General features: G+C 40.6%; 1 protein-coding gene across 3 annotated transcripts in view; it reads left to right on the top strand.

The window, feature by feature from the left end:
* Positions 1-27,809, top strand: part of efr3a (EFR3 homolog A (S. cerevisiae)) — a 240,982-nt gene that overhangs the window by 180,712 nt on the left and 32,461 nt on the right. For all 3 annotated transcript variants that reach the window (XM_034182373.1, XM_034182372.1, XM_034182374.1), the window contains 6 exons: positions 1,249-1,384; positions 13,035-13,202; positions 17,937-18,051; positions 18,748-18,799; positions 26,407-26,579; positions 26,920-26,995. In XM_034182373.1, the coding sequence (XP_034038264.1) occupies positions 1,249-1,384; positions 13,035-13,202; positions 17,937-18,051; positions 18,748-18,799; positions 26,407-26,579; positions 26,920-26,995 (720 nt within the window). The remainder of the gene's footprint in view (positions 1-1,248; positions 1,385-13,034; positions 13,203-17,936; positions 18,052-18,747; positions 18,800-26,406; positions 26,580-26,919; positions 26,996-27,809) is intronic.

Below are 27,809 nucleotides of genomic sequence, written 5' to 3'. Positions count from 1 at the left end.
GTGGGTGTGTAATGTCCACGTCAGATCCTTGGTGATGTCGGTGTCAAGGAACCTGATTGAGTCCACCCTCTCTACCTCTTCTCTGCTGATGTGTTGTGGGGGCTGTGAGACTCTCTTGGTCCTCCCGAAGTCTGATTTCCTCCTTCGTTTTGGTGGTATTGAGGACCAGGTTGTTGTCTGACAGGTGTTTGACCTCCTCCCTGTACAAGGTATTATTGTTGTTCCTGATAAGGCCTACCACCATAGTGTCGTCAGCAAACTTTTATCAAGGTGTTGGAGTGAGTGAGGACACAGTCCTGGGTGAAGAGAGTGAAGACTGCCGGACTGAGCACACACCCCTGTCGTGTGCTTGTGTTCATGGTTATGGTGTTAAATGTCAGGTTCCCCATCCTGACATTCTGAGGTCTGTTGGTCAGGAAGTCCATAATCCATGAACAGAGTGAGATAAAAAGTCTGAGGTTGGTGAGTTTATGGACCAGTTTATGAGGAATTGCACTGCTGAAATCTGCAAAAAGCATCCTGACGTGTGTTTGGCTGCTCCAGGTGGGCCAGGGCTTTGTGAAGTGCAATGGAGACAGCATCCTCTGAAGATCTGTTCATCCAGTATGCAAACTGATGGCTGTCCAGGTCTTCAGGGATGCCGTTATTGATGTGTGCTACCTCCATTCTCTCAAAGCACTACAAGATCGTGGTGATGGCAACTGGATAGTAGTCCGTTTGAGGCAGGTGGGTACAGCAGCATGTTGTAGGGAGAGGTTAAAGACATCTGTGACCCCCCCCCCCCCCCCCCCCCAAAAAAAAAAGACTTTCCTCTTTTCTCTGTCTTTATTGCATCCATTTTGACCATGTTGTTTGTTGTGGACCCCGGCTGCTAGAAAAGGCCAAGGACATGACCACTTTTTACTTGATAGTTGGACACATTTGGGAGGTGGGGTGGGGTCTTTGTGTGGTGGTCATGTCCCAAGACCTGACCTGCGTCACATAGTAATGATTAATACACAAACACTTGCTGATGGAATCACAGCTGTGAATTTGTGCATTTGTGATGGTCCAGTGGGATTTAGTTTTCATCTTGGGATAGGCTTCCTCTCCTGCAGGATAACAGGGTTAATTTGGTGAGGGTATTTTTTTTTTTTTTCTTAGTTAAACCATATTTTGATTTCAGTGGCTATGAAACAGTTCCAACTGCATGTTAGTATGTCTTAGTCTTCATGACCCAAACCTGTGGTGCTGTTTGTCGTCCTCCAGGCTCAGCATTCCCATCACGTCATTCAGCAGGTTCTGAACCACCTGGACATGCACAAGAAGAACATGCCGCGAGTGCGAGCCGGCATCGTGCAGGTCCTCCTGGAGACGGTGGCCATCGCTGCCAAAGGCTCAGTGGGTGAGTAACAGCACAGTATTGATTCTTACAGCCTGGAATTCGATTGAAAGCTGACAGAGCAACAAATCAGAGATCGTTTGTGTGTAAAATCATGATTTCACAAAAGGGAGAAAAACACTCCTGCATTTAATTTGAAGCCGGCTTCTTCTCTTTGCCCTTAAAAATGTCATCATCTGTGTCTGACTAAAGTGTTGGGTTAGTGTGCACCGTGTCTTGTGTTGTTGGATTGACTGAGATCAAAAATTAGTTGTTTGAATGGAAGATGAGCAGCAGATGAGTTTGCTGTTGGAGCCACCAGCAAAACTGCTTCATTAATGGATTGTGATCGAAATCAGACATGGTAATGGCTGCAGGTTCCTGTAACATAGACGTTCCTGCATTCAAGGAATAGTAGTAGTAATAATAACTGTATTTGCACAACACTTTCAGGTTTGAAATTTCATAACACTTTACAAAATCACAATAGGTAAAACACATCAAGTTAAGCAAAGTGCCAAAAAATCCACATGCTAAACATGCACATTTTAAACCCCTTTAAATTTAGTTTATTTAATTTCCAGATTATAATTTTTTTTAGCAGTTTGGAATGTCATGACTTATTATCCAATGCAACCTATACAGTTGTGTTCAAAATAATAGCGGTGTGCTTTTAAAAAGTGAGTAAAGCTCAAAATCCTTATAATAGCTTTTATTTCCATACACACATATGCATCTGGAACACTGCACATTCTGTTCAAAACATGAAGAAAAGTTTATCAACTTTATTACTTTACAGAAAATGAAGAAAAAAAGGCTTTTTTAGGCTATTCAAAAAATAACACTGCCTCTTTGCAAACTCTAACATTTGCTGTATAAACTGAAAAATGCTTGAAGATTTAGCTTTCCTGTGAACTAATATTTAGTTTATGACCACTGATTCTGAGAACTTCTTCACATCTGTGTTGCATGGAGTCCACCAACTTCTGGCACCGGAGAACAGGCATTCCAGCCCAGGACCATGGTTCCAGCTCTGAACATTTTAGTGCCAGAAAAATTATGTAATTGTGGCTCATAGCTTTGGGGAGCCTTGGGCCCTTGAAGCTATAAGGTTTTATACCATTAAAACATTATTGGCAAGCCCTGTTTTAACTGATTTTGGGCAGTTTTAGATGCATTGAAAGCAAGAATAATAAACAAAAATTATACTTATGTTGTAATATTTGTAAGATCGAAGTTCTTTTTTTGCATGTTTTGCATGTCAAATGTCTAAGTTCGTAAATTAAATAACGTTGAAAATGTTAAAAATACATTAATAGTTAATGGACATAGCATTTATTCTCTTCTTCAAAAATGACACACAGTAGTTTTTAATCCAGTGAAGCAGGCAGTTTTTTCTGTCATTCTGATGGTTTTCTTTTTTCTTTTTTTGTTTTTTCAGCATTTTTGAGTGGGATTGCAATACTTTTTCTTTTTCAACAATATAACATCTATTTGCCTTATTTGAACAAGAGCTGAACCTGGACTGATTTGTCAAACCTGCTTTTTTAAATGAAAAACATTTTGAATCAGTTCTTCACTTTCTTCTTTCAGTGATGCTTTGCCTCTCCTCTGCTCTCTCTCTCTCTCTCTCTCGCTAGAGTGCCTTAATTGAGAGAGTGGTGTCAACTCAGAACATGGCGCCATTTTGGACCCAACTACTGAATGAACCTTTAATGTTTTCAGCATTTTTTTAAATAATTTAACCACATACAGCAACACATCCAGGTACAGATACTATCTAAATTAAGGATGCACTGATGCTGAATCCAGTATCGGGTATCGGCCCGATCCCGTATGTATTTACTTGTACTTGTAATCATAAAACTACTCCGATACTAGACACCCAGTACCCCTTTAGAGCAGTGTGATGTCAACCTCTCAATTGTGTTTGTATTGATGGAACCAAATTGCGATCGATCATGGCGGCCCGTGAGCAGGCAGAGGTCGCGGTTTGACTGAACTGCCCCCTTCGCCCACAAAGCATTTGATGCTGCGAGCTTTTCATCTATTTTCTGCAGTGCAGCTCAGAGTTGAAAACAGTTGTTGTCTCTGAAAGCTTTACAAAGACATTTTACGCTTTTTTTTCTTTAAAGCACTGTGCGCTCCGTGTTGGTCCTCAATAAAAACGGCTGATCCGCACATATTAGCAAATGCTAATGCTTGTTTTTTCCACCCAAATGCGCCTAAAGTCTCTTTCTGAGGATGACATGAAGTTAAAAAAAAATGCTGAAAAAAACCCTACCTGTCAATCTGGTTGTGCTTTTTCCATAAATACAACCCCTGGCAAAAATTATGGAATCACCGGCCTCAGAGGATGTTCATTCAGTTGTTTAATTTTGTAGAAAAAAAGCAGATCACAGTCATGACACAAAACTAAAGTCATTTCAAATAGCAACTTTCTGGCTTTAAGAAACACTATAAGAAATCAAGAAAAAAAGATTGTGGCAGTCAGTAACGGTTACTTTTTTAGACCAAGCAGAGGAAAAAAATATGGAATCACTCAATTCTGAGGAAAAAATTATGGAATCACCCTGTAAATTTTCATCCCCCAAATTAACACCTGCATCAAATCAGATCTGCTCATTGACATTGACCCTATGCCATGACATTGACCCTATGTGTCTTTTTGCAAGGAATGTTTTTGCAGTTTTTGCTCTATGGCAAGATGCATTATCATCTTGAAAAATGATTTCATCATCCCCAAACATCCTTTCAATTGTCAAAAATATCAACATAAACTTGTGCATTTATTGATGCTGTAATGACAGCCATCTCCCCAGTGCCTTTACCTGACATGCAGCCCCATATCATCAATGACTGTGGAAATTTACATGTTCTCTTCAGGCAGTCATCTTTATAAATCTCATTGGAAAGGCACCAAACAAAAGTTCCAGCATCATCACCTTGCCCAATGCAGATTCGAGATTCATCACTGAATATGACTTTCATCCAGTCATCCACAGTCCACAATTGCTTTTCCTTAGCCCATTGTAACCTTGTTTTTTTCTGTTTAGGTGTTAATGATGGCTTTCGTTTAGCTTTTCTGTATTATGTAAATCCCATTTCCTTTAGGCGGTTTCTTACAGTTCGGTCAGTCCACTTGGTGCAACAGCTCTCCAAGGTGTGATCATTCCTTTTTAGATGCAGACTAACGAGCAGATCTGATTTGATGCAGGTGTTAGTTTTGGGGATGAAAATTTACAGGGTGATTCCATAATTGTTTCCTCAGAATTGAGTGATTCCATATTTTTTTCCTCTGCTTGGTCTAAAAAAGTAACCGTTACTGACTGCCACAATCTTTTTTTCTTTATTTCTTATAGTGTTTCTTAAAGCCAGAAAGTTGCCATTTGAAATGACTTTAGTTTTGTGTCATGTCTGTGATCTGCTTTTTTTCTACAAAATTAAACAACTGAATGAACATCCTCCGAGGCCGGTGATTCCATAATTTTTGCCAGGGGTTGTATGTTGTCAATTCTTCCAGCTCAGATGGCAAATCCAGACTTAAAAGAGGGGGGGGGGGCGTGCTTCCCTTCCACACACTTAGATTAAAGGTACACTTTTGAAGACAATTTTTCATACTACTAATATAATAATAATTTTAGTAATGAAAATGTTGACAAAGAATTGAAATGATAAAAAGAATTTAATAGTTACATTTATAAACACAATGTAGATTATAAAAAGTTTTACTGTTACAGCGCTGTCAACATTTAAATATGAGGTCAAGAAAGATGTCTGTTTTATTTTTTATTAAACAAGTATTTATGTTCATTGAAGTCAAGAATGGGTGAGTATAAAGTGAGTATTGGCAAAACTGGTAATCATTTTCATGTTGAGGTGGCAGGGTGTTGTTGTCGGCAGCGCCTAAAAGTAACTAATAAAGTAATTAGTAATCTTACTTTTAAAACTGAGTAATCAGTAAAGTAACTAAGTTACTTTTTCAAGGAGTAATCAGTAATTGGATTACTTTTTCAAAGTAACTGTGGCAACACTGGTGCTCACAGACATAAGTAAAGGTAGTGATGAATAGTTTCAGTTCAGTTACTGGTGTTGTATATTTTGTAGTGCTGAAGTCCACAGGTTACACTTCAGTGAAATGTATGGCAGTGTCATGTTCAAGAAACACACGGTTAATGTTAAAGCACAATTTGTTTTCCTCAAAAAGCAAAGTAATATGATTTAAGTGAAATGTTTGTAAATAAAAACAAAGCCAATTATATTGGTAGCAGTTATAGTCAAAAAGTAAGGAACAGCTGATGAATAAAACATGTTTTCAGAGTCATCATAAAGCTGTAATGGTATCATTGAGTATTTGTATCGGAACTCTGTATCGATGAGTACCCAAATGTAAATACTTGTACTCAGTCTTGGAAAAAGTGGTATCGGTGCATCACAAAAATAAATATAAAAATAGTTAAGCTATCAAATTGACATAAATTTACAATTCACGAGGATTTATTTAATTAATTTAAAGTCTGATTTATGTAGATGCTTCTGTGTAACTCCGTGTCATGCAGTGATGTGTGTGAGTTTTAAAGTACTCCGTCTCTGGATTATGCTTTATTCTGGACTAATTTGACCCTCGACAAGCTTTTCTTTCTACAATCATCACCTCCAAATTCAAAGCAAGCGGTACATTTTCCTCTTTTACTGACTTCATCCTGTAAAATGGACTTTTCTGATCCATTTTTAATCAGCATGCGCGCTGTAAAAACTGTTATGAGGGCACACGAATGGAGTAAAAGCAGAAAAGTGTCTGAACACGGTTTGAAAAAATAAACGGTCGGTCTTTTAATCACAGAAATGACTCCGGTCCCACTTTCCTCAAATTGGTGAGTGTCAGACCACTGAACTTCAATTTGTACCTCTGTTAGTGTGCACGTCCAGACTGCTCGGGGTTTTTAATGGAAATATATTGCGATTAGACGATTAGATTTTATCCGATGTGAGCGATATGTATGTAACAGATTAGTTACAGTCGGGAGGCGATGAACATCTACGGGGAATCCTGAACCCCTGCACTGGGATCATGCATGCCTGCGTGTCGGTGCAGTGTTTCATGGTGCACTAATTCGAATTGTTTTGCGCTGTTTCGCCATATTCGACCAAACTTCGCACTATGTATGAAGGGGCCTTAAAAATGGTAGTTTTGTTTTTTTGTTTTTTTTTTGAGAAAAAATTTCTAAATGTCTGTATTTAATCATTCTGACCTGTTTTACTGCTTCTGCCTGTAAGAAAAGCAACCTTCATTCTCGTTAGGATTGATGTTGACGTCTAAAGGAGGTGTGGATGGCATCTTTGAACATGAAAACTTGTTTCCTCCCAATCTGTGGCTTGGTACAGTATGACTGATTTTAAGTGACCCCAGAACAATGGACCTGCTGGTGACCACCGACATTAACACGCATCCTGCACAAAACCCAAAAGGCTGCTGCAACATAAAGACATCACAGTACAAACCAGAGAAAGGTCCTTTGTGGGAATATGAACACATGCACGCATGCACATCAGATTTTGTCCACGTGACACATGATTCGTGTTAATGCCGATCATTGTTAGCTGTAGAACCTTTTATGTTGTTGTTGTGACCTTAAAAGCAAACAGTTGTACCGATTACCCTCATTCAGCATTGTGTTGTTGTGTTGGTGCTACAGTGATGTCATCCTGTCCTATCCTGTCACATGTTTCTTCCATAGAGTAGATGAACTTTTTTCTTTAAAAAATAAAAAAACGTGTTTTAGTATAAATGTTTTTTTTTTTTTATTTCTTCTCATTTTTAGTTTGGTTAATTGCTGAAAATATATTTTCCCCACACGATTTAACTTGATTCAAACTCAGCCACATGGGGTGTAGAGCCAGTGCATTCTGAGTGCTGGGCCCAAACCCAAATAAATGAGCAGGGTTGTACTAGGAGGGGCATCCAGCATACGTTTTTGTCAAACAAGACGTTTGTCCAGTTGACATACCAATGGAGACATGGAAATGTTTGAATGAGAGGATGCCTGAGGAGTGGAGAAGTGTGCTGCTTCCGATTTTTAAGAACATGGGTGATGTGCGGAGTTGTATTAAGTACAGAGGCATAAAGGTGATCAGCCACAGCATGAAATTATGGGAGAGAGTAGTGGAAGCTTGGCTGAGAAAACACGTGAAGATGTGTGAGAAGCAATATGGGTTCATGCTGAGAAAGACCACTACAGATGAAATGTTTGCTCTGAGAGTGCTGATGGAAGAGTGCGCAGGAGTGGTTTGTGACCAAAGAATGTCTACAAGAGTGTAGGATAGTCTACAAGACCATAGCGAGACCAGCTATACGAGGTCTATTAGAAAAGTATCCGACCTTATTATTTTTTTTCAAAAACCATATGGATTTGAATCACGTGTGATTGCGTCAGACAAGCTTGAACCCTCGTGCGCATGCGTGAGTTTTTCCACGCCTGTCGGTTGCGTCATTCGCCTGTGAGCAGGCTTTGAGTGAGGAGTGGTCCACCCCCTCGGTGGATTTTCATTGTCAGGCGGAATGATCTGGGCTTTTTTCCATCAGACGTGGACATCAGCACTTTTTCGGCACATTGAGACAGATGTGCGGAGGAATTCCGCGTGTCGCGGCGGTGCCGCATGGCGCAAAGCAACGCCGTGATGAAGCCTCACGGGATATGTTCTGGCATGTCCAGGCACATCCACAATTTCTCGGATAATCACTCGATGGAAAAACCACCGACAGCTGTCTGAACACCATCTCAAAGCCGTCCTGTGAGACCAAAACGGAGGTGGTTTTGTCTCGTTCCAGTAGCGAATCCATCGTGACGCGCGAAGCCTCCCCTTGGCTTTCCATGACAAAATCTCTTGTTAAAAGTGAAATCTGCCGGAAAATGGTTGATGTCCAGCTCTTGTGATAACCAGAGAAATGGCACACGACGGTCCCGGCTCCACAGAGCCATGCGTTTAGAAATGATCCGGTGGTTTATGGCTCTCGATGGCGGCACTGAGCGCGGCACGCAGAGCGTCCTTAAAGCTGTAGTAACAGTCCTTATTCTCTGTGAAGCCCGTAAAATTTTCACCGGAAGCCAGATAAATTTTTCGAATGGTTTCCAGCTGCCAGTCTCTAACAGTTTCTGAAAAAATTGTGATGGAAAAAAAAGCCCAAATCATTCCGCCATTTCCTGACAATGAAAATCCGCCGAAGGGCTGGACAACTCCTCACTCAAAGCCTGCTCACAGGCGAATGACGCAACTGACAGGCGTGGAAAAACACGCATGCGCACGAGGGTTCAAGCTTGTCTGACGCAATCACACGTGATTCAAATCCATATGGTTTTTGAAAAAAATAATAAGGTCGGATACTTTTCTAATAGACCTCGTATTATATGGCTTAGTGATGGTGGCAGGAGGAGAAGCTGAAGATGCTGCAATTTTCTTTGGGAGTGCTGACGATATTTAGGATTAGGAATGAGCATGTCAGAGAGACAGCGTAGGTTGGATGGTTTGGGCACAATGTCAGAGAGGTCAGACTAAGATGGTTTGGACATGTGCAGAAGATGGACTCCGGGCATATAGGGAGAAGGACGTTTAGGATGGAACCACCAGGCAGGAGGAGACAAAAGGTCACGAAGGAAGTTTATAGTGGTGCAGCTTAGCTAAAATTCCCATAACAGTTTGTGATAAAAGCATGAAATTTGGCACACATATTCTAAATTAACTGTTTATTTTCAGATATAGAGCCATCCTGGAGCATGCTTAGTTATCATGTTACGGGGTAACATATGTCACATGTCATAGAATCCAATGGATATCAACCTTTTTTGACTTGTACTTTGGAGACCAAGCATTCAACATAGTCAAAACTATTCCATTTATTAATCCTAGTCACTCAACCAATAATTTGCATCACTTTTCAGCAAAATTGAAGTAACTTTAACTTTTCATCCCTATACAAACTGAAACTGACCTTTGTCACCATTTTTGCTGTTTTTACTCCATAACTCCAGAACATTCAGTCATAGATAGTCCAAACTATACCTTTTTGGAATCCTTATGATCACACTAATAGCGTGGTATAGTTTTCAACATAATTGAAGCATTTTTAAATTTTGACCCCTGTGTAATTCTTTATTGATCCCCTGCAGCACATTAGAGGTCAGCTCCAGGATGGCTCCTTATTTGAAAATAAAAATTAGTTAATTTATTTAGAATATGTGTTCTAAATTTCATGCTTTTATCACAAACCAGACGATTGTTTTGGTTATCTGCTGCACTATTATGGATGTGCTGAAGAATAACATGCAGGCGGTTGGTGTGACAGAGGAAGATGGAGAGACTAGAAGTGCGGGCAACTCTGTGATAGTTCACTTTTGGCATACCATGCCATGCCAACTTAAGACAGCCAGTGCTGACACAAAGTGCTGTACACTAAAAACACAAGGCAAATTAAAATACAATAAAATGAGTATAAGAAGACCCACTAAAATGCAAATTAAAATATTATCAAACTACGTCTCATTTCTGTCAAAAGCCAAGGAGAAAAGATAAGTTTTAAAACAAACTTTAAAACTGGCCAATGAGGGTGCCTCCCTAACAACCAGAGGCAAGCTGTTCCACAGTTTGGGAGCAACAACAGAGAAAGAACTGTTCCCTCTGAGCTTTCTCTTCAACCTAGGCACTAGTAAGAGCAGCTGGTCACTTACCCTGAGAGACCAACAAGGTGCATAAAGCTGAAGAAGCCCAGAGAGGTATGACGGAGCTAGACTATGGAGAGACTTAAAAATGAACATAAGAATTTTAAAATGGACCCTAAAATGAACCGGCTAGGACAGAAGTCATATGCTCCCTCCTCCGCACCCCTGTCAAAAGCTGTGCCGCAGCATTCTGGACCAACTGCAGACAGGAGAGAAGTGCCTGATTTACTCTCACATAGAGTGAATTGCAGTAATCCAGATGAAATTATACAAAAGCGTGAACAACCAACTTGAAATGTTGCTTGGAAAGAAACGGTTTCAATGTTGGCAAATGCCACAAGTGATAAACAGATTTCACCACTGCTGTAATCTGACTGTCCAATTTAAGATCACCGTCCATTTTAAAACCAAGATTAAGGATAACTGGTTTAAAATATGCCTCCTGTTAGGCCGGGCGGCTGCCAGGCACTCGTGGCGGCTGGACCGGCAATGCAAACTCCCAGACTAGGTTTAAGTGTAAAAGAAGACATCATCTATATTCCAGGCTCTGGTTCGGTACACATGTAATCAAGCAGTGGAGCAGAAGTGCAATCAGGATTAGGCAGAGACGCAGTCATGGACGAGCAGGGGTCAGAGGCACAAGCAGACACCGACATCCAGGTTGAGTCTAGAGGCATGGTCGAGGAATACTGAACAATAAACGGTACATGGCTAGGCAAAAACAGGACTGTGAACTAAAGGCTGGAATGCATACTAACGACAACAAACTGGCAGAGGAGTGATGGCTGGGTAGTGAGGAAGGAAGTGCACAAAGGGGAGGGGAGGTGATGGTCTAGTGGTTAAGGTGTTGGGCTTGAGTCCAGAAGATCATGGGTTCAAATCCTCGCCTGACTGGAAAATCACTAAGGGCCCTTGGGCAAGGCCTTTAATCCCCTATTGCTCCTGGTGTGTAGTGAGCGCCTTGTATGGCAGCACCCTGACATTGGGGTGAATGTGAGCGTCTGATGCAGATGGAAAAGCACTATATAAATGCAGTCCATTTTACAAAGTGGAGTGATGCATGAACAGGTGCCAAGAGTGTGAGTGAATGACAACACAAAGCAGACAGAGTCAAAGTGCGAGACACAGACACGAGGCAGGTGCAGTAAAGTGAATTGAGAACATAATCAGATATAAGTGAGGGATGAAGACATAATGGCAGGTGCAGGGCATGTAGTGAACATAATCAGATGGGCATGAGGGAAACAGGGAACTATGAACAGAGACGAGGACAGAATAAAGTATTACCATGAAGCGAATCAGGACAGAGCATGAACATTAGAATAAATCAGAGAATAAGAAAAAGAAAATAAACACGACAAAACTAGACTGGAACTGACTCATGACTAAAGTATAAAAGAGAAGATAACCAGATGACAAAACAAACAAGCAAAGCCTAACAAATTAACAGAAAGCAAAACCCCATATACAGGTAGTAGAAAATAACAGAAATGATAACAGCAAAAATAAACTGATGATAACTAAATGATAAACATTGAAAAATACAACCTGGCAGAACAAACTACAATGGAACTGAACGTATGGGCAAAGTATAGAAGTAACAAAGAAACAAAGTGGGAAAGCAAAATGGGACATAGAATATACACATGATGAAAATAAACAACTAATAAATCAAAGCTGGAGCAGATGGTGGAAAAAGAAAGAGGGGAAAAATAGATCAATGCCCCGATCAGGGCCAAAACGTGACGCCTCCAGGGGTCCCAAAATGACAGAGGCAGACTCACAAAGACTACTAGGTCCAAAAACCATGGTTTTCTTTTCATCAAAACTTAGAAAATTCAGGGCAGGCCAAGCTTTAATATACAAATAATGAATGTTTATGAGTTCAATGGTATGAATATTTCATGAGGTGAAAGTTGGAACATACCATTCAGCTTGCCTTCGCCTCATTGAATAGTATGTTCTAGTTTTCACCGAATTAAATATTTGTTCCATTGAAATAATGTAAAAACATTCATTATTTGTTTTATATAACTGCTAAAATAGATCCTTGTCATTTGATATTTTATTAATTTATTAACAACAGAAAAGGGACTTACATTTTGGTGTTCGATTGCTGCTAAAGTCCTAATTGTAATGTGTAGTCCAGTGATGCTGTGCACTGACTTCAGACTTCCATAAAATAAGATTTTGTGTAGTTCCTCAGTCCAGCCAAAAATTCACACCAGCGTTTCATGTGAACAGCTTTTCATCCATCCAGATGGCTTACAGCGGAGTGTGAGTGTGTTACAAGAATTAGCAGTGTCAGTTAGCTCAATCAAATCATCATGTCGTTGTCCCCCGCGCGCATGCGCACACACACGCAACCGGGTCGAGACTGTGTACATCCTCAGTGCAGCAAAAAAAAAAAAAATCACATCAGAAATTAGTCCAGCTTTTCGTTCCAACTTCCTGCCAACAGCCTCCAGACAGCATAGTGGATTTGTTTTGTGTGTGCGCACGTGCATGTATGTGCATGAGCACGTGTGCACGCATGCACAAGGACGTGCCTGTGTGTGTGTGCGCAGAGTGCAATGGTACAAAACGTATGGAACCAAATATGCACTCTAAATGGAACCAAGCTGCACTCTAAATGCAATACAACACAAATGGGATGAATTAATCCATGGCATGTGACATAAAAAAAAACACCAATCAAATGACAAGGATCCACTCAGCCGTTATATCTTCTAAACACGCCAGGAGCCATTTTCATGACTGACCATCCCTCTGAGTCACAGACACACGTAAATCTGGCAATCATCTGCATAGCAGTGGATTAAGATCCCATGTCTTCCAAAAATAATCCCCAGAGGCAATCAGTGTAAAGAAATCCTTTATTTACAAGAGGCCCCAAAATAGAGCATGTTTCTTGTGCATTTACGTGTATGAGTGACTTTTATTTATTTATTTTTCCTTAGGTCCGACTGTGCTGGAGGTGTTCAACACTTTGCTGAAACACCTGAGAATGAGCGTGGACTTTGAGTTGGGCGAAAGTTCAAGGAGAAACTCTGGCACCAGTGTTTCATCGGGTCGTGGCAAGGAGAGTGAAGAGCGCATCGTGCAGAATGCAATCATCCAAACCATTGGTATGGATAAGTGTTGATGTACTTGTAATGGACAGACATTTTTAAAATTTAGTCAGTTTAATTTTTCTTAGTAGTATGTTCATTAAGATCTAGAAGTTGAATCAGTAACAACTAAATAATGTAATACTGGTAATGTTTCTGTGTAGGCTCTCAGTTGTCCAGGTTGTTTCCATAGTAGAGAAGCTTGAATCTTCGACTGGACTGGGTTGCTTGACGCGAGGACGTTTCGCTTCAAATCGCAAAAGCTTCCTCAGCTAAAATTCTTGCTCTGGAAGTCTGACTTCTGTCTGACTCTTGTAGAGAAGAATAAAACAGAAGCCAACAAAAGCTGGAGTTTTAAACCTAACCAGACCCCTCCTACTGAGAGGCAGACTGCTATAGGCTAGTGACTAAACAATAGCTCTAATTAGCAACTATTGTGCTGTAGTTAGCACACCTAATGGCAGGACAGCTGTCCCTCTAATGATGGGATGGATGCCTTTCTGATGGCTCCCTTGATGACATGAATGACTCATTGCCATGAACAAAAGACTGAAACTCCTTTGACCTGAGTACCCCATTGTAAACAGGGGATAAAGTGTGTCTCAGACCCCCTCCCCGGTTAAGGCTGGGTTTAAAACGTTTCACAAAGAATGCCTCCTTGACCCCTCTCTCAAACCATTTCTTCTCTCTGGCTAATATTTTAACTTCCTTGTCCTCAAACATGTGGTTAGTGTCTTTAAGGTGGAGGTGAACCGCAGACTGAGGTCCACTGGTGCCCTCTCTGCGGTGCTGTTATATCCTTTTGTGTAAAGGTTGCTTCGTTTCACCTATGTAGTGTTCGTTACAGTTTTCCTGACATCTGATAGAATACACTACATTGCTCTGTTTGTAACTAGGGATCATGTCCTTAGGGTGAACTAATTTCTGTCTCAAGGTGTTAACCGGTTTAAAGTAAACTGGGATTTTGTGCTGTCTGAAGATCCTCTGTAGTTTTTCCCCTACTCCTGCTAAATAAGGGAGAGACACTCCTCTTCTTCTTGTCTCCGTCTCCTGTCTATCTGGTCTCTTTGTTCTCTGGGACTTCTGCACTTTGTCCAGGGACCATCGTGGGTACCCACATACTGTGAGGGCTTTCCGGACACGTTGTTGTTCTTTAGCCCTTCCCTCTGCAGTTGTGGGCACCTGTAGGACTCTGTGTTGAAGCGTCCTGATTGAGGACAAGGAAGTTAAAATATTAGCCAGAGAGAAGAAATGGTTTGAGAGAGGGGTCAAGGAGGCATTCTTTGTGAAACGTTTTAAACCCAGCCTTAACTGGGGAGGGGGTCTGAGACACACTTTATCCCTGTTTACAATGGGGTACTCAGGTCAAAGGAGTTTCAGTCTTTTGTTCATGGTAATGAGTCATTCACGTCATCAAGGGAGCCATCAGAAAGGCATCCATCCCATCATTAGAGGGACAGCTGTCCTGCCATTAGGTGTGCTAACTACAGCACAATAGTTGCTAATTAGAGCTATTGTTTAGTCACTAGCCTATAGCAGTCTGCCTCTCAGTAGGAGGGGTCTGGTTAGGTTTAAAACTCCAGCTTTTGTTGGCTTCTGTTTTATTCTTCTCTACAAGAGTCAGACAGAAGTCAGACTTCCAGAGCAAGAATTTTAGCTGAGGAAGCTTTTGCGATTTGAAGCGAAACATCCTCGCGTCAAGCAACCCAGTCCAGTCAAAGATTCAAGCTTCTCTACTATGTAATACTGGTAAGTGTTCCCATATTATTGGGTTAGGGTTAGGTCTGGATCTTACTCTACAAAAACAGTCACATGACCACTAAGAGGATCATAACCAATATACCAAATGGTGAATAGGTGAACTTAAAGATGCCCGACAGCAACAAAAATGTTGTCATCTGTTGTTTACAAGAGAAAGACAGTGGCCACAGTTAGCTTCCTGTGATGCCTCTTTGGTCTCTTTCTTGATTCAGTTGGAGTGACACTTCACTCCTTTGGACCAATGTTGGTCATCTGCCTTGGCACCTGTTGGGTCCAGAACAGTCTTCACTCTGTGTTAGATAACAGATCGTTGTAATGTACATTGTTTGGCACATTGCACACTGAGTACTCCAGAAGTCGCTCATGTAGAACACTGTGGGGTGCAGCGCCTTTTAATGTGGACATGCAGGCTCCGAGTAACTACACAGACCTGACTGAATCTATGGATAACACTGCAACAAATGCCTGTAGTTTGCCCAAGGAACTGTGAAAAAAGTCTCTTAAATGTGTCCCAGATGTGACAATCAGAACAATAATAAGACAATATTTAATAGATAACATTGGCGCTATCAGCTCTAATCCTGTACGCAGTGGAGGTTCTACACTGCCTTACTCATGGGTACTTCTTTCAGGCCTTACAATTGATTTCCTTCAGTTTTTACTCTTTAATAGATAAACCATTCAAAAATGATGATGTATATTTTGCCTGCATGCTGAAATTGGCCTGCATCAATTTTATTTTTATATTGTATTTGGCAAATTTCATCGACTGCGGTACAGCTGGTGCTGTGTATGCTTGCTTTTTAATGATACTATGCTGTACGTGCCTGTGGGGTTTTCCTGCTGATTGACATAAGTAGTTGTGGTGCAAATTCACATGGTGTGATTTAGAAATTTATTATTGTTCAGTAATTTGTAAGCATACATTTTACATGTAAATATTAATAAAGTCACTGTTTTATACCACAGATGTTGTTTTGATAGGTTTTAATCTCTTTAAATGATTAACACATACTTGCATGAAGTTTCAGTATATTTCAGAGCTCATTGCAGGTTAAAGAAAGACACTTACAGAAACGTTTTGGCAAGTTCACTGATATCTGTCCAATGCTATGGCATCACCTTTATTGTCATTGCACAGCAATCAACACAACGAAATTTGCTTGTGCATCCTCAAAAACAATGACCACCCTCAAACACACACCCATACACATACTTCAATCAATATTAAAATAAAGAAGGTATACATAGACAGATTCTTTTATAAGAAGAGTAAGGTTGATTGATGAGTAAGTAAGGTTTCCACATACCCCAGCATATAAAAAATAGAAAATGGAAATTCCTGAAATGCCTCTAAAATGCTCAAAACCTGTGGGCCCCCACCAGGGAGGGACACTGCCCCTGGATCCTGCTGGGGGCCTGCGGCGGCCCCCGGCCCCTGCCGATTTTCAGGTTTTTTTTCTTTGCCCATCCCTGTAAATGCTGTCTGGTTGGCCTGTAACAACACCGCTACTGTCTGTACGCACTGTGCACACATTTTTGTCACACCTTTAGTCATAAAAATCATTCAGTATTACGACAGTAAAAATAGCTTGTGTGAAAATGTGTTGCACAAATGATAGCTGTGGTTTGGAGAAAAGCCGTAAAGACAGCAGACTTTTCCATAGGGAAGCCTGGGCAGGCAGACTGCAAAATGCTATAAAAACGCAACGTTCCATTTATTCATCAAAAACAAATTGTACTGCTCCAGTTGTCATGAAAAGAAAGCACCAACTCATTATATTTTTTAAGCATTTAGAAACGGTAAAATGCGCACTAAAAGCAGCTGAACTTCTGGCCGAAGGTGCAGCTGAACTTCTGGCCGAAGGTGCAGCTGAACTTCTGGCCGAAGGTGCAGTTTACTTTTGTTTTGAGGTGGATTATCAGGTCTGTACTTTATATGGCAACATGTTGGGAGGCAAGCTGGATTAAGCCGTTTCATCTTGTTTTAATACTTTTTTGGATTGTGGGTGATCATAGGACAACAGCACCCTGTGAAATATACTGCAAGAGCCGCTACTTGTGCGTGTTTTCGAGGAGTAGGCAAATAGTCCCCACGTCACCAGCAGAGGTGGGAGCTCACACTACTGAGCATGCTCATTGAGAATGTAGAAAGACCTTTTGTTGTACAAACACTTTAATTTTCATTCAGTCCCAGTGTGAAGTGTTGTTGGGTGCACGTCATGACTTTGGTAACAAATTTTGGCTGCCCCCAAAGCAACACACCAGACCTGAGACAGGCAAGTTTGCACCTCGACATCATTCACACTCAAAACCAACATGAAACAACGCTCCGCATTGTGTTCTTATTGGTCCAGATCAACAAATTGGTATTGGTATTACAGACCCTCTGTAGGGTAATAACTTATGATACTGAACCAGTTTTGTTTTTAACTGAAGACAACTGGAGAAAGAGGTGGAGGTACAGTATATTCTGGAGAGAAGGGGAATGAAATTCTGTTGGAGCAAGACTGAATACGTGTGTGGGTGAGGGGGAGCCCGGTGAAATAGTGTGGTTACATGGAGTTGAGGTGGTTAAGGTATATGAGTTTGAATATTTGTGGGGTCAACTATCCACAGTAATAGAGAGTGTGGAAGAGAGTGCAAGCAGGGTGGAGAAAGGTGTCAGGGGTGATTTGTGACAGAAGGGTATCTGCAAGTGTGAAAGGGAAGTTTCTAAAAATTCATGGTACGTGGCTCGTTATTTATCGATCATTATTCAGTCTGACTAGGGTTTAAGACTGCAGTGAGACCAGCTGTGGAACACCTGTTAAAAACACCTTGAACATCTAAAGAATTGTGTTTGTTTTGACCTAGCATGTAGATTTTGTTTAGCAGATCTGTGTTTTCAGAAAACTGCGGTTGATGACTTGCTATGTCTGACTGTTGTTTCTCCATGAATTATGTGTAATTGAGAAAAAACACTGTGTCTCCTTCATGTTCTGCTGCCAGGATTCTTCGGTGGAAACCTGCCAGACTACCAGCGAGCTGAAGTCATGATGTTCATCATGGGAAAGGTGCCAGTCTATGGGACTCCCTGTCACACCTTGGACACTGTCAAGATCGGGTGAGTCACACAGCCCTCCCCCAATGACTTCGGGTTTCTACAAACTGCTGCTGCAGCCAGTTGTGTACAAAATGAATAAATAAATAAACACTTTAAGCACCAGCAGCTATACATAAACGAAACCCCCCATTAAATGGTAACTAGACTGTATTTCTGTAGCACTTTTCCATCTGATGTAGACACACAACATGCTCTGCACTGATGCCTTATATTCACCCACTGATATTAGGTGCTCAGCTGCAGACCAAGAGCATTTTGGGATTAAGGACCTCTCTCAAGGGACCTTAGTGATTCTCTGCTCTGACGGGGAATCGAACTGTTTGTACTCTGATCACAAGCCCACCTCTCTAATATTGAAACCATCACCTCCCCTGAGTCGACTCTCAAAATGATGCTCAAATGCAAGCTGTCCAGGCTCCAGACTGGAACGCTGAATCACCGAACTACAGAGTCTGAAGTGTTTAACGTTACAGACTCTGGCCGTCTTTTGGTTTTATTTGCTCTTTTTGCTGACATTCAGATGTGAATATTAAAGGAGATAGAATGAAACTGGGGAAAAATAGATTTCTAAACATTGAAATTGGGGAAAAATAGATTTCTACACAACAGGCTTTTTTATGATGAACTGATTCAATCTTCCTGTTTTCATCTCTGTTTCCTCGTTTCTGGGAACTGATGTGGTGGTTTTGGATTCAGACATCAGGGCACCAAGCGGATCCAGACCATGCTGCTCAGCTCTCTCATTATGGTGAGTTTTCCTCGTTACCTCTGAATCTCAAGCTGCTGGTTTCATTTATTTATTTAGCTCGTGTCACATTTTTGCTTGCTGTCAGCTCCTTTTTCACTCCACCTACAAGTTTTGCACCTCTGGAAGTCAGACCTCATAACAGTCTTTTGTACATGATAGCACAATTACTATAATTCCTAAAAGTAGGAAAGTGTTCAGTGCCCTTATTTACTGAACTTTCTGGAGTATAACTCACAGCTTTTTACTAACTTGGGAAGTCCTGCGACTTATACTCCAGTGCTGCTTGTATACAACATCACACATTTGTTATCAGTAATAATAACTTCATATAGGGCTTTCCCAGGAATGAAAGCACAAAACAAAATAAACTTCATTAATAAAAGAATAAATTCCAATAATAAGAAGCACACAACAATGTAGAAACATACCAAATTAAAGAGCTGATTAAAAATCAAGGGGACTCACAGCTTTAGCATATTGTTTGAAATGCTTTGGGCCAAAAGTCCATGTCAAATGATTTTTTGTATCCAAACTGCATCAAATACCATCCAGTATGTTGTCCAGCACACTTTTATTTGTCCACCTTGCTTATTTTTTTGGAATTTAACAGTGCTTGTGTTAAAGCAACAGTACATGCTGATGTGTGCACATATGCTTAATGGAGTTCCTGTCTATTATTAAACTCAACATCAGGGAACAAAGTGAATTCCACATACAGAAAGAAGGTGCGACTTATACACATTCTTCCTTTTTACAATGAATTTTTTTAATGAGTGCAACTTGTACTCTGGAAAATGTGGCAGCTTGTAATCTTTTAGCTTGTCCAGTTGTGTTTGGGGGCAGCACGATGGATCAGTGGTTAGCACTGTTGCCTCACAGCAAGGACATCGTGGGTTCGATTCCCACCTGGGGGGTTTCTGTGTGGAGTTTGCATGTTCGCCCCGTGTTTGTGTGGGTTCCCTCCAAGTGCTCTGGCTTCCTCCCACATCCAAAGACATGTAGGTTAGATGGATTGGAAACTTTAAATTGACCGTAAGTGTGTGTGCGGGGGTGAATGTGTTTGTCTGTCTATATGTGGCCCTGTGATAGACTGGCATCCTGTCCAAGGTGTACCCTGCCTCATGCCCCATGACATCTTGCATAAGGGCCTTTCACACCGCGCATGCCAGGCGATCATTGTGCCGTATCCACTCATGTTTTTTGCAAAAATAGATGCAGCAATAACATGTCTGGATGCGCAGATAGGGCGGAGATTTCTATGTCACTATCTGGCGTTTTGGGCATCCAATGAACAACAGCAACAATCGCCATGTATTTGCAGCAAGAAAAAGCGAAACAGTCTGTGAGTCATAACCACAGAGATTAGGAGCAAAAAGCAGAAAAATGAGTGATCGACATCACCCTGCTGGTAGCTTTTTTTCAGTGACTGTTTGAAGTGAGGCCGGGTAGAGCTGAAGTGGTCGGACGGAGCTGAACACCAAAAGCTGAAATCCAGAAGGAAGAAGAGAACATCTCTGTTCTTCAAAATGTGAGGAAAGTGTCTCCAAAAACTCCACCAAGAGGTCAAAGCTGCTGAGGAGACCTTCATCTGGTTAAATCCTGAGAGTCCAGCTCACCTGTCATCTGTGAAAACCAACACCTGCTGCTACACTTCTAAGGCTCTTTGAAGAGCAACTATTTTGTTATTTGAAAAAAAAACTTTCCTTTTATATTTTAACATTAAATGAATGAATCATTAAACATGTCCATGAAGTCAAAGTTCAGTCCATAAGATACTTGCACAGGTAGTAGAAGCCCCGCCCCTATTGTGCATAATTTCAAAACATTCACAATCACTAGAATAGTAAAATTCATATTTTAGTACTCACATTTTACTCTGTCCTGATTACAACATTAAAAGCAATCACATAGTTAATGAAGATGAAATTGAATGTTGAAATGACTAAATTAAAAAATTATTTCATCATGTGGGTTATTTCACTTTGAGAAATCCTAATTAACAGACACACTGCATTTACTGTTGAATCATCTCCTGTTATGCTTATAATAAATATTTATTTACTGTCTTTTTTTTCTGGTTGAATTCAAATTTGCACAGCCTGTGTTTCTCTCTTACAAGCAGATCATACGCCATGCGATTAGAATGATTTGCCGTCCTGTGACAGAAACCACAGTGAAAAAAGTTGAGTAGTTTCTACTGTTCAGATTGAAACGTAATTCTGTTTCCTATCCTGCATGATGCAGGTATGTTGACTCTTTAATTTATTTGTGCTCATTTTCTTTGCATGTTTTATGCATTTTGCTCTTGAAAGAATTTTGGAAATACATGTTGCAAAATTTGTCTGTCAGTAATTCTTTAGCAGCAGTGGTCAGTTGTAATTGGTCAGTTATTTCTTTATGGTAGTATCAGAATCAAATTTATTGCCAAGTAAGTTCTCACATACAAGGAATTTGATCTGGTGTCATTGGTGCATAAACAAAAATAAAAGGAAATACTTCTGTAAGAAGGAAAAAACTCAAATAGACAAATAGTGGAGTGGGGCTGTGCAGGCATGCAGATGAACAGTACAGGAATGATCAATCTGTACTTTGTGGGAGTAGGGGGAGACGGGATAAATGGGGATCTCTGGCATTATAAGTCTAGCTGCCATGGAAAGAAGCCGTTTTGTGTGTTGAGGTTTTAGTCCTGATGGACCTCAGCTGTCTGCCAGAGGGGAGGGTAACAAAAAGTTTGTGTCCTGGGTGAGAGGGATCAGCCACAATCTTCCTTGCTAGCCTCAGGGCCCTGGAGGTGTACAGGTCCTGTAGGGATGGCAGATTGCAATTGATCACCTTGTCTGCTGCATGGATGATACGTTGCAGTCTTGCATTCTAGGGCAATACTTCTAGGGCAGTATTGTGTTCTGGTGCTGTATGAATACAGTAATTTCCGGACTATAGAGCACACCTGAATATTAGCCGCACCCACCAATTTAAAAAAGAAATTGTACATAAATAGGCCGCACTTATCCACATTGTAACATGAGATATTTACACAGAAAGATGTTGGACAGAAAGATTTATAAACTTTTAATTAAATACATACCGTAAATGCTTTTTTCCTCTTAAGTGTTACACGTAAATATTGACGCGTACGTCAACCAGCGTGCGCACACGGTGTCTGTGCTCCACATGGAGAACTGAGTAATTTTAACTTTTTCTAACTTTCATCACGTGCAGCCAGGATCGGATGGAGTCTGGTAAATGAGACATTAATGAGGCGCTGTGATTTTTTCAACTTGTTGCACCAAGACAGAGAACTGGTTTGGAAGAGTGGGGGGGGGGGGGGGGGAGATGGCGAAACTCTTGCGCAAAGTGCCGGAGAGAGACTTTTCTTCACTAAAACGAATGGATAAGACCTTAGTGCAGCTTTCAGGAAATCAACTACAGCATCACAGCATCGTATTTCAACTTATGAAAAAGCCTGTAAAAAATCCATAAATTAGCCGCATCATTGTAAAAGACGCAGTCTTCAAAATGTGTGGGAAAATGTAGCTGCTTATAGTCCAGAAATGACCGTAGTTTTAGTTGTGCACTTTGAAAAATGGTCAACTGTAACGTAACACAAATGCTAATCTTATGTACTGAGCTCAAACATCAAAATGTGCATATGGTCCTTTAAATCTGGGGTGAAAAAAAAAATCTTTGTTTTTCCATCTTCATGAACATTTTTATTTTCCCTTCATTAACCTGCTCGGTAACAAATCATCCCATTGACAAGGTCACAAGTTGCGGCTGGTAACAACGTGCACACATCAGTGTGAGGTGCTCATCGTTTCTCAGACATGCACGCGCAACAGAAGAATTTATTTTGACTCTTGTTTCCTTCCTTCCTTGCTGCCACCTGGTTCCTCTGTGCAGCTGGTGGAGGGGCAAAAGGTCACAGTATTTATAAGGAGGTGCACCAGCAGAGCCATGGGGGTGGGGTTGTTGCCAGTGTTGTGATTCTGATGCTGCAGGATGATCTCCAGAGGTGTGACTGCAGACTGCAGCAGAAAGGCCTTTTCTACACTCTTCAGGTTGTTTGGTAATGATTCCTTTGGTAGCTGCTTTCATCCAACACATCCATCGCCTTTGGTTCAATGAGACGCCATGAATGGTGTCTGAGGGGCGGTGGGGGATGGGGGAGGCATTGTCTCCAGTCTGCTCAAATGTTTACTAGAACAGTATGTTTTATAAGCACCAAATATATTTTTGACAGCATGTTAGTTTTTTTCATATACTCATGAATGACCAGCAGTGTTTATTAAATGATGCACTGGAGTTGATGGAGCTCTCTGTGCATTTACATGGAGCCTAATAATTCCTTATTAATCAGAATGATTTAGAATCTGAACAGACATGTACAGTGAGGAAAATGAGTATTTAAACACCCTGCGATTTTGTGTTTTCCCCACTTAGAAATTATGGAGGGGTCTGAAATTTTCATCTTAGGCGCATGTCCACTGGAAATCACAAGGTATGATTTTTTTTAAATAATTTATTTGCATGTTACTGCTGCAAATAAGTATTTCAACACCTGCCAATCAGCAGAAATTCTGGCCCTCAAAGACCTGTTAGTCTGCCTCTAAAAAGTCCACCTCCACTCCACTTGTTGTTGTTGTCCATTCGGCTGCTCCCGTTATTGTCCGGGGTCGCCACAGCAGATAGAGCCAGATCCGCACTGGTAATTGGCAACATGACAATGACCCGAAGCACACAGCCAGGATAACCAAGGAGTGGCTCAGTAAGAAACATATCAAGGTTCTGGAGTGGCCTGGCCAGTCTCCAGACCTAAACCGAATAGAAAATCTTTGGAGGGAGCTCAAACTCCGTGTTTCTCAGTGACAGCTCAGTAACCTGGCTGATCTAGAGAAGATCTGTATGGAGGAGTGGACCAAAATCCCTGCTGCAGTGTGTGCAAACCTGGTGAAAATTACAGGAAACGTTTTACCTCTGTAATTGCAAACAAAGGCTACTGTACCAAATATTAACATTGATTTTCACAGGTGTTCAAATGCCTATTTGCAGCAGTAACATACAAATAAATTACTAAAAAAATCATACATTGTGATTTCTGGATTTTTTTTTATTTTTTTTTTAGATTATGTCTCTCACAGTGGACATGCACCTAAGATGAAAATTTCAGATCCCTCCATGATTTCTAAGTGGGAGAACTTGCAAAACTGCAGGGTGTTCAAATACTTATTTTCCTCACTGTATTTTCTGGTTTGCCGCAGCCCAGCATTAGGTGTTTCCAGTTGGTTCAAAATACTGCTGCCAGACTTTTGACACGAAGCAGAAAGTTTGACCACATTACACCCATTTTGGCATCCCTTCACTGGTTTCCTGTCCCAGTGAGATCAGATTTTAAGATTCTGCTACTAGTCTATGAAATTGTTCACGGGCTGGCACCTCCCTACCTTGTGATTTCCGGATTTATTTATTTATTTATTTTAGATTATGTCTCTCACAGTGGACATACACCTAAGATGAAAATTTCAGACCCCTCCATGATTTCTAAGTGGGAGAACTTGCAAAACTGCAGGGTGTTCAAATACTTATTTTCCTCACTGTATTTTCTGGTTTGCCGCAGCCCAGCATTAGGTGTTTCCAGTTGGTTCAAAATACTGCTGCCAGACTTTTGACACGAAGCAGAAAGTTTGACCACATTACACCCATTTTGGCATCCCTTCACTGGTTTCCTGTCCCAGTGAGATCAGATTTTAAGATTCTGCTACTAGTCTATGAAATTGTTCACGGGCTGGCACCTCCCTACCTTGTGATTTCCGGATTTATTTATTTATTTATTTTAGATTATGTCTCTCACAGTGGACATACACCTAAGATGAAAATTTCAGACCCCTCCATGATTTCTAAGTGGGAGAACTTGCAAAATCACAGGGTGTTCAAATACTTTCCTCACTGTATTTTGCAATCTCATCAGTCAGAATGAAACTGATTGGATCTGATCAAGTCTAAAATGAGGAAAGTGATGCAGTTCTTTAACAAGCTGAAAATGTCAGTACTGTATTTTCTGGAGTAATTCCTTTTTTCTTCTTCTTCTTTTATTTTTTTAGTAGTTTGGGAGGTCCTGCAACTTCTATACTCTGGTGAGACTGTTTACGTATAATTATTATAACTATTTAAACAGGACTTTCCCAGCAATGAAAGTACTGAACAAATTCCAATAATGAAACAAACACAGCAACAATGGACAAAAATCCCAAATTAAATAGCAACTATTTTGTTATTTGAAAAAGCTGTTTCGTTTTATATTTTAACATTTTAAAAATAAAAAAGGTGCAATTTATAATCTGGAAAATATGATGCCTATTAACCATCTCAGCACTCAGTCACATTGTCCTCATCATGTCTGGTGAGGTGTGATCAGTGCTTTTGAGATTTTCCCATGAAGGGATGAGGAGCCATCAGCCCCACTGGTGTAGCCTCCGATGGGTGGGTCTGACCTCCAGTGGATGAAGGGGTGAAAGTAAAGGGTGAGATTATTCTCCCATTTTCCTCTCCATTTCTCCTGCTGCCATTTGTAAAGCCAGAATAAAGCAGTTCTGCTCAGGCAGACTCCTTTTAAACTACTATGATAAAGCTAGCTTCGTGGCACGTGTATGGTCAATTCTGTCTGCTTTAAGGTTTCAAAAAATGTCTCAAGAAGAGAAATAAAACATGTCACACCATTTTTTCTGTATGTGAAGCTTACCTTTTAACAGTTTCCCTTGGGTCAAGTTTAACAATGGGCAGAAACTCAGTGTAGCACATGTGCACGCCACAGGGTGTGCTGTTATTTAACATCAGGACTTTTAAATCCCCAAAATACGTAAGATGGACAAATGTGCAATGGACAACATATTGGATGCTATTTGATGCAGTTTGGACAAAATAAATTGTCAGATGGATGCGTTCTGTTGGCCCACACCATTATTGGAAAGACTAATGAAAACATGAGTTTATCTGACTTTTTTATCAGCTCTAATTTGGGTGTTTTGTGCATTGTTGTAGTTTACTTTTATTATTGGAGTTTGTTTAATTTAGTGTTTTGATTCCTGGGAAAGCGCTACATAAATAGTTGGTGTTTTTATTCATGACCAACATGTGATTTTTTTTTTTTCTTTGTTTGTATCCTGCGGCTTGCAGGATCTCCCAGATTAGCAAATAAAAACATGACTTGTACTGCCAAAAACATGACTTGTACTGCCAGAAACATGGTAACTTTGTCCTAGAAGTTCAAAAAATTTTTCATATTCTTTTCCCTCATTATAGCCAGTATTTCAAACTTAATGCATCCATTTTATTCGAGAACGTGTGTTGTGCAGCTATCTGCCTTTAATCTGGATGGAAAAATTTGCAAATAGTAAAACTCCCCAGTCCAGAGGTCCAGGTTCTTCTGATGCTACACAGGGGTTCGTACTTGAATTTTAAATCTTCAAACTAAAAATGGAAAAAGAAGTGTCCAAACTTTTCAGTTCTTACTAAAGCAAGAGAGAAAATGTCACAATCTCTACAGCAACCTCTAAACCATCTTACAATAGTGTTTCCATGATGACTTAATGCACCCCCCTGTTGTACCTCAGGTCACGTCTGGCTTCAAGTCCAAGTCCATGGTGGCAGCTTTGCCCCCTTCCTTCTTGGATCCGCTGCTCTCCATTTCCCTGATGGAGGATAGTGAGCTGAGGCAGCTGGTGCTCGAGATCCTCCACAACATCACTGATCGCCACGATAACCGCGCCAAGCTTCGCGGCATCAGGTGATAGAGCAATCTGTGATGTACTGTATTCCATTCATTAGTGATTAAACTCATTTTTCAGTAACTTGTTTTATTCTTTGAAAAAAAGTCCTGGATTTATTGAAAGAAGGTTCATCATCTTACAAGATTCCAAACTGGTGTTATGTAATGTTAACCCGTTTTGTCCCACTGGCAACAATGGTTGCCGAAGTGTATCTGTCATTTTCTACTCATAATGAAAAAATCTCAAAGGTACCAATGCAACTTTTTCCACTTGTAAAAAAAATCTGGGCATAAACAGGTTAAGTGAGACATAATCTTGAATGTTAATAATTGTGTAGTTTGTTGTTTTGTGTTTTAGGATCATTCCTAATGTTTCGGCTCTGAAGATTAAGAGAGAGAAAATTTCCAAGCAAGATGTTGCCTTCATGAAGAAGGTAAGACTGCTTAAAATGAATCTTAAGTGATGTGGTGAAGAAATAATCCTTTGAAAGCTTGTATTTGAGGTTTATGTACAGAGCTGTGGGCTTAACCGTTACTGCCTCCAACTCAAGAGTTTAAATTGATTAAAATGTATTAATCATTGACTCAGCTGTCTCGTTTATCAGCTGTTGACCTGCAGTTACAACAGGAAATAGCCATCTGAATTTCACCTCGCGCTTCAGGACACCCAGGGTATTCATAATTAATCATACCTTAGATCTTGTTCTGACTTATGGTATGGAAATTGAAGACTTAACAGTATTCCCTGAAAACCCCCTTCTGTCTGATCATTTCTTAATAACATTTACATTTACTCTGATGGACTACCCAGCAGTGGGGAATAAGTTTCATTACAGTAGAAGTCTTTCAGAAAGCGCTGTAACTAGGTTTAAGGATATGATTCCTTCTTTATGTTCTCCAATGCCATATACCAACACAGGGCAGAGTAGCTACCTAAACTCTGTGAGTGAGATAGATTATCTCGTCAGTAGTTTTATATCCTCATTGAGGACAACTTTGGATGCTGTAGCTCCTCTGAAAAAGAGAGCCTTAAATCAGAAGTGCCTGACTCCGTGGTATAACTCACAAACTCGCAGCTTAAAGCAGATGACCCGTAAGTTGTAGAGGAAATGGCATCTCACTAATTTAGAAGATCTTCACTTAGCCTGGAAAAAGAGTCTGTTGCTCTATAAAAACCCCTCCGTAAAGCTAGGACATCTTACTACTCATCACTAATTGAAGAAAATAAGAACAACCCCAGGTTTCTTT

The sequence above is a fragment of the Thalassophryne amazonica genome, chromosome 12 (assembly GCF_902500255.1).
Source record: "Thalassophryne amazonica chromosome 12, fThaAma1.1, whole genome shotgun sequence".
NCBI lineage: Eukaryota > Metazoa > Chordata > Actinopteri > Batrachoidiformes > Batrachoididae > Thalassophryne > Thalassophryne amazonica.
Note: the sequence above shows the minus strand (reverse complement) of the source record. Positions and strands in the feature narration are given on the sequence as shown.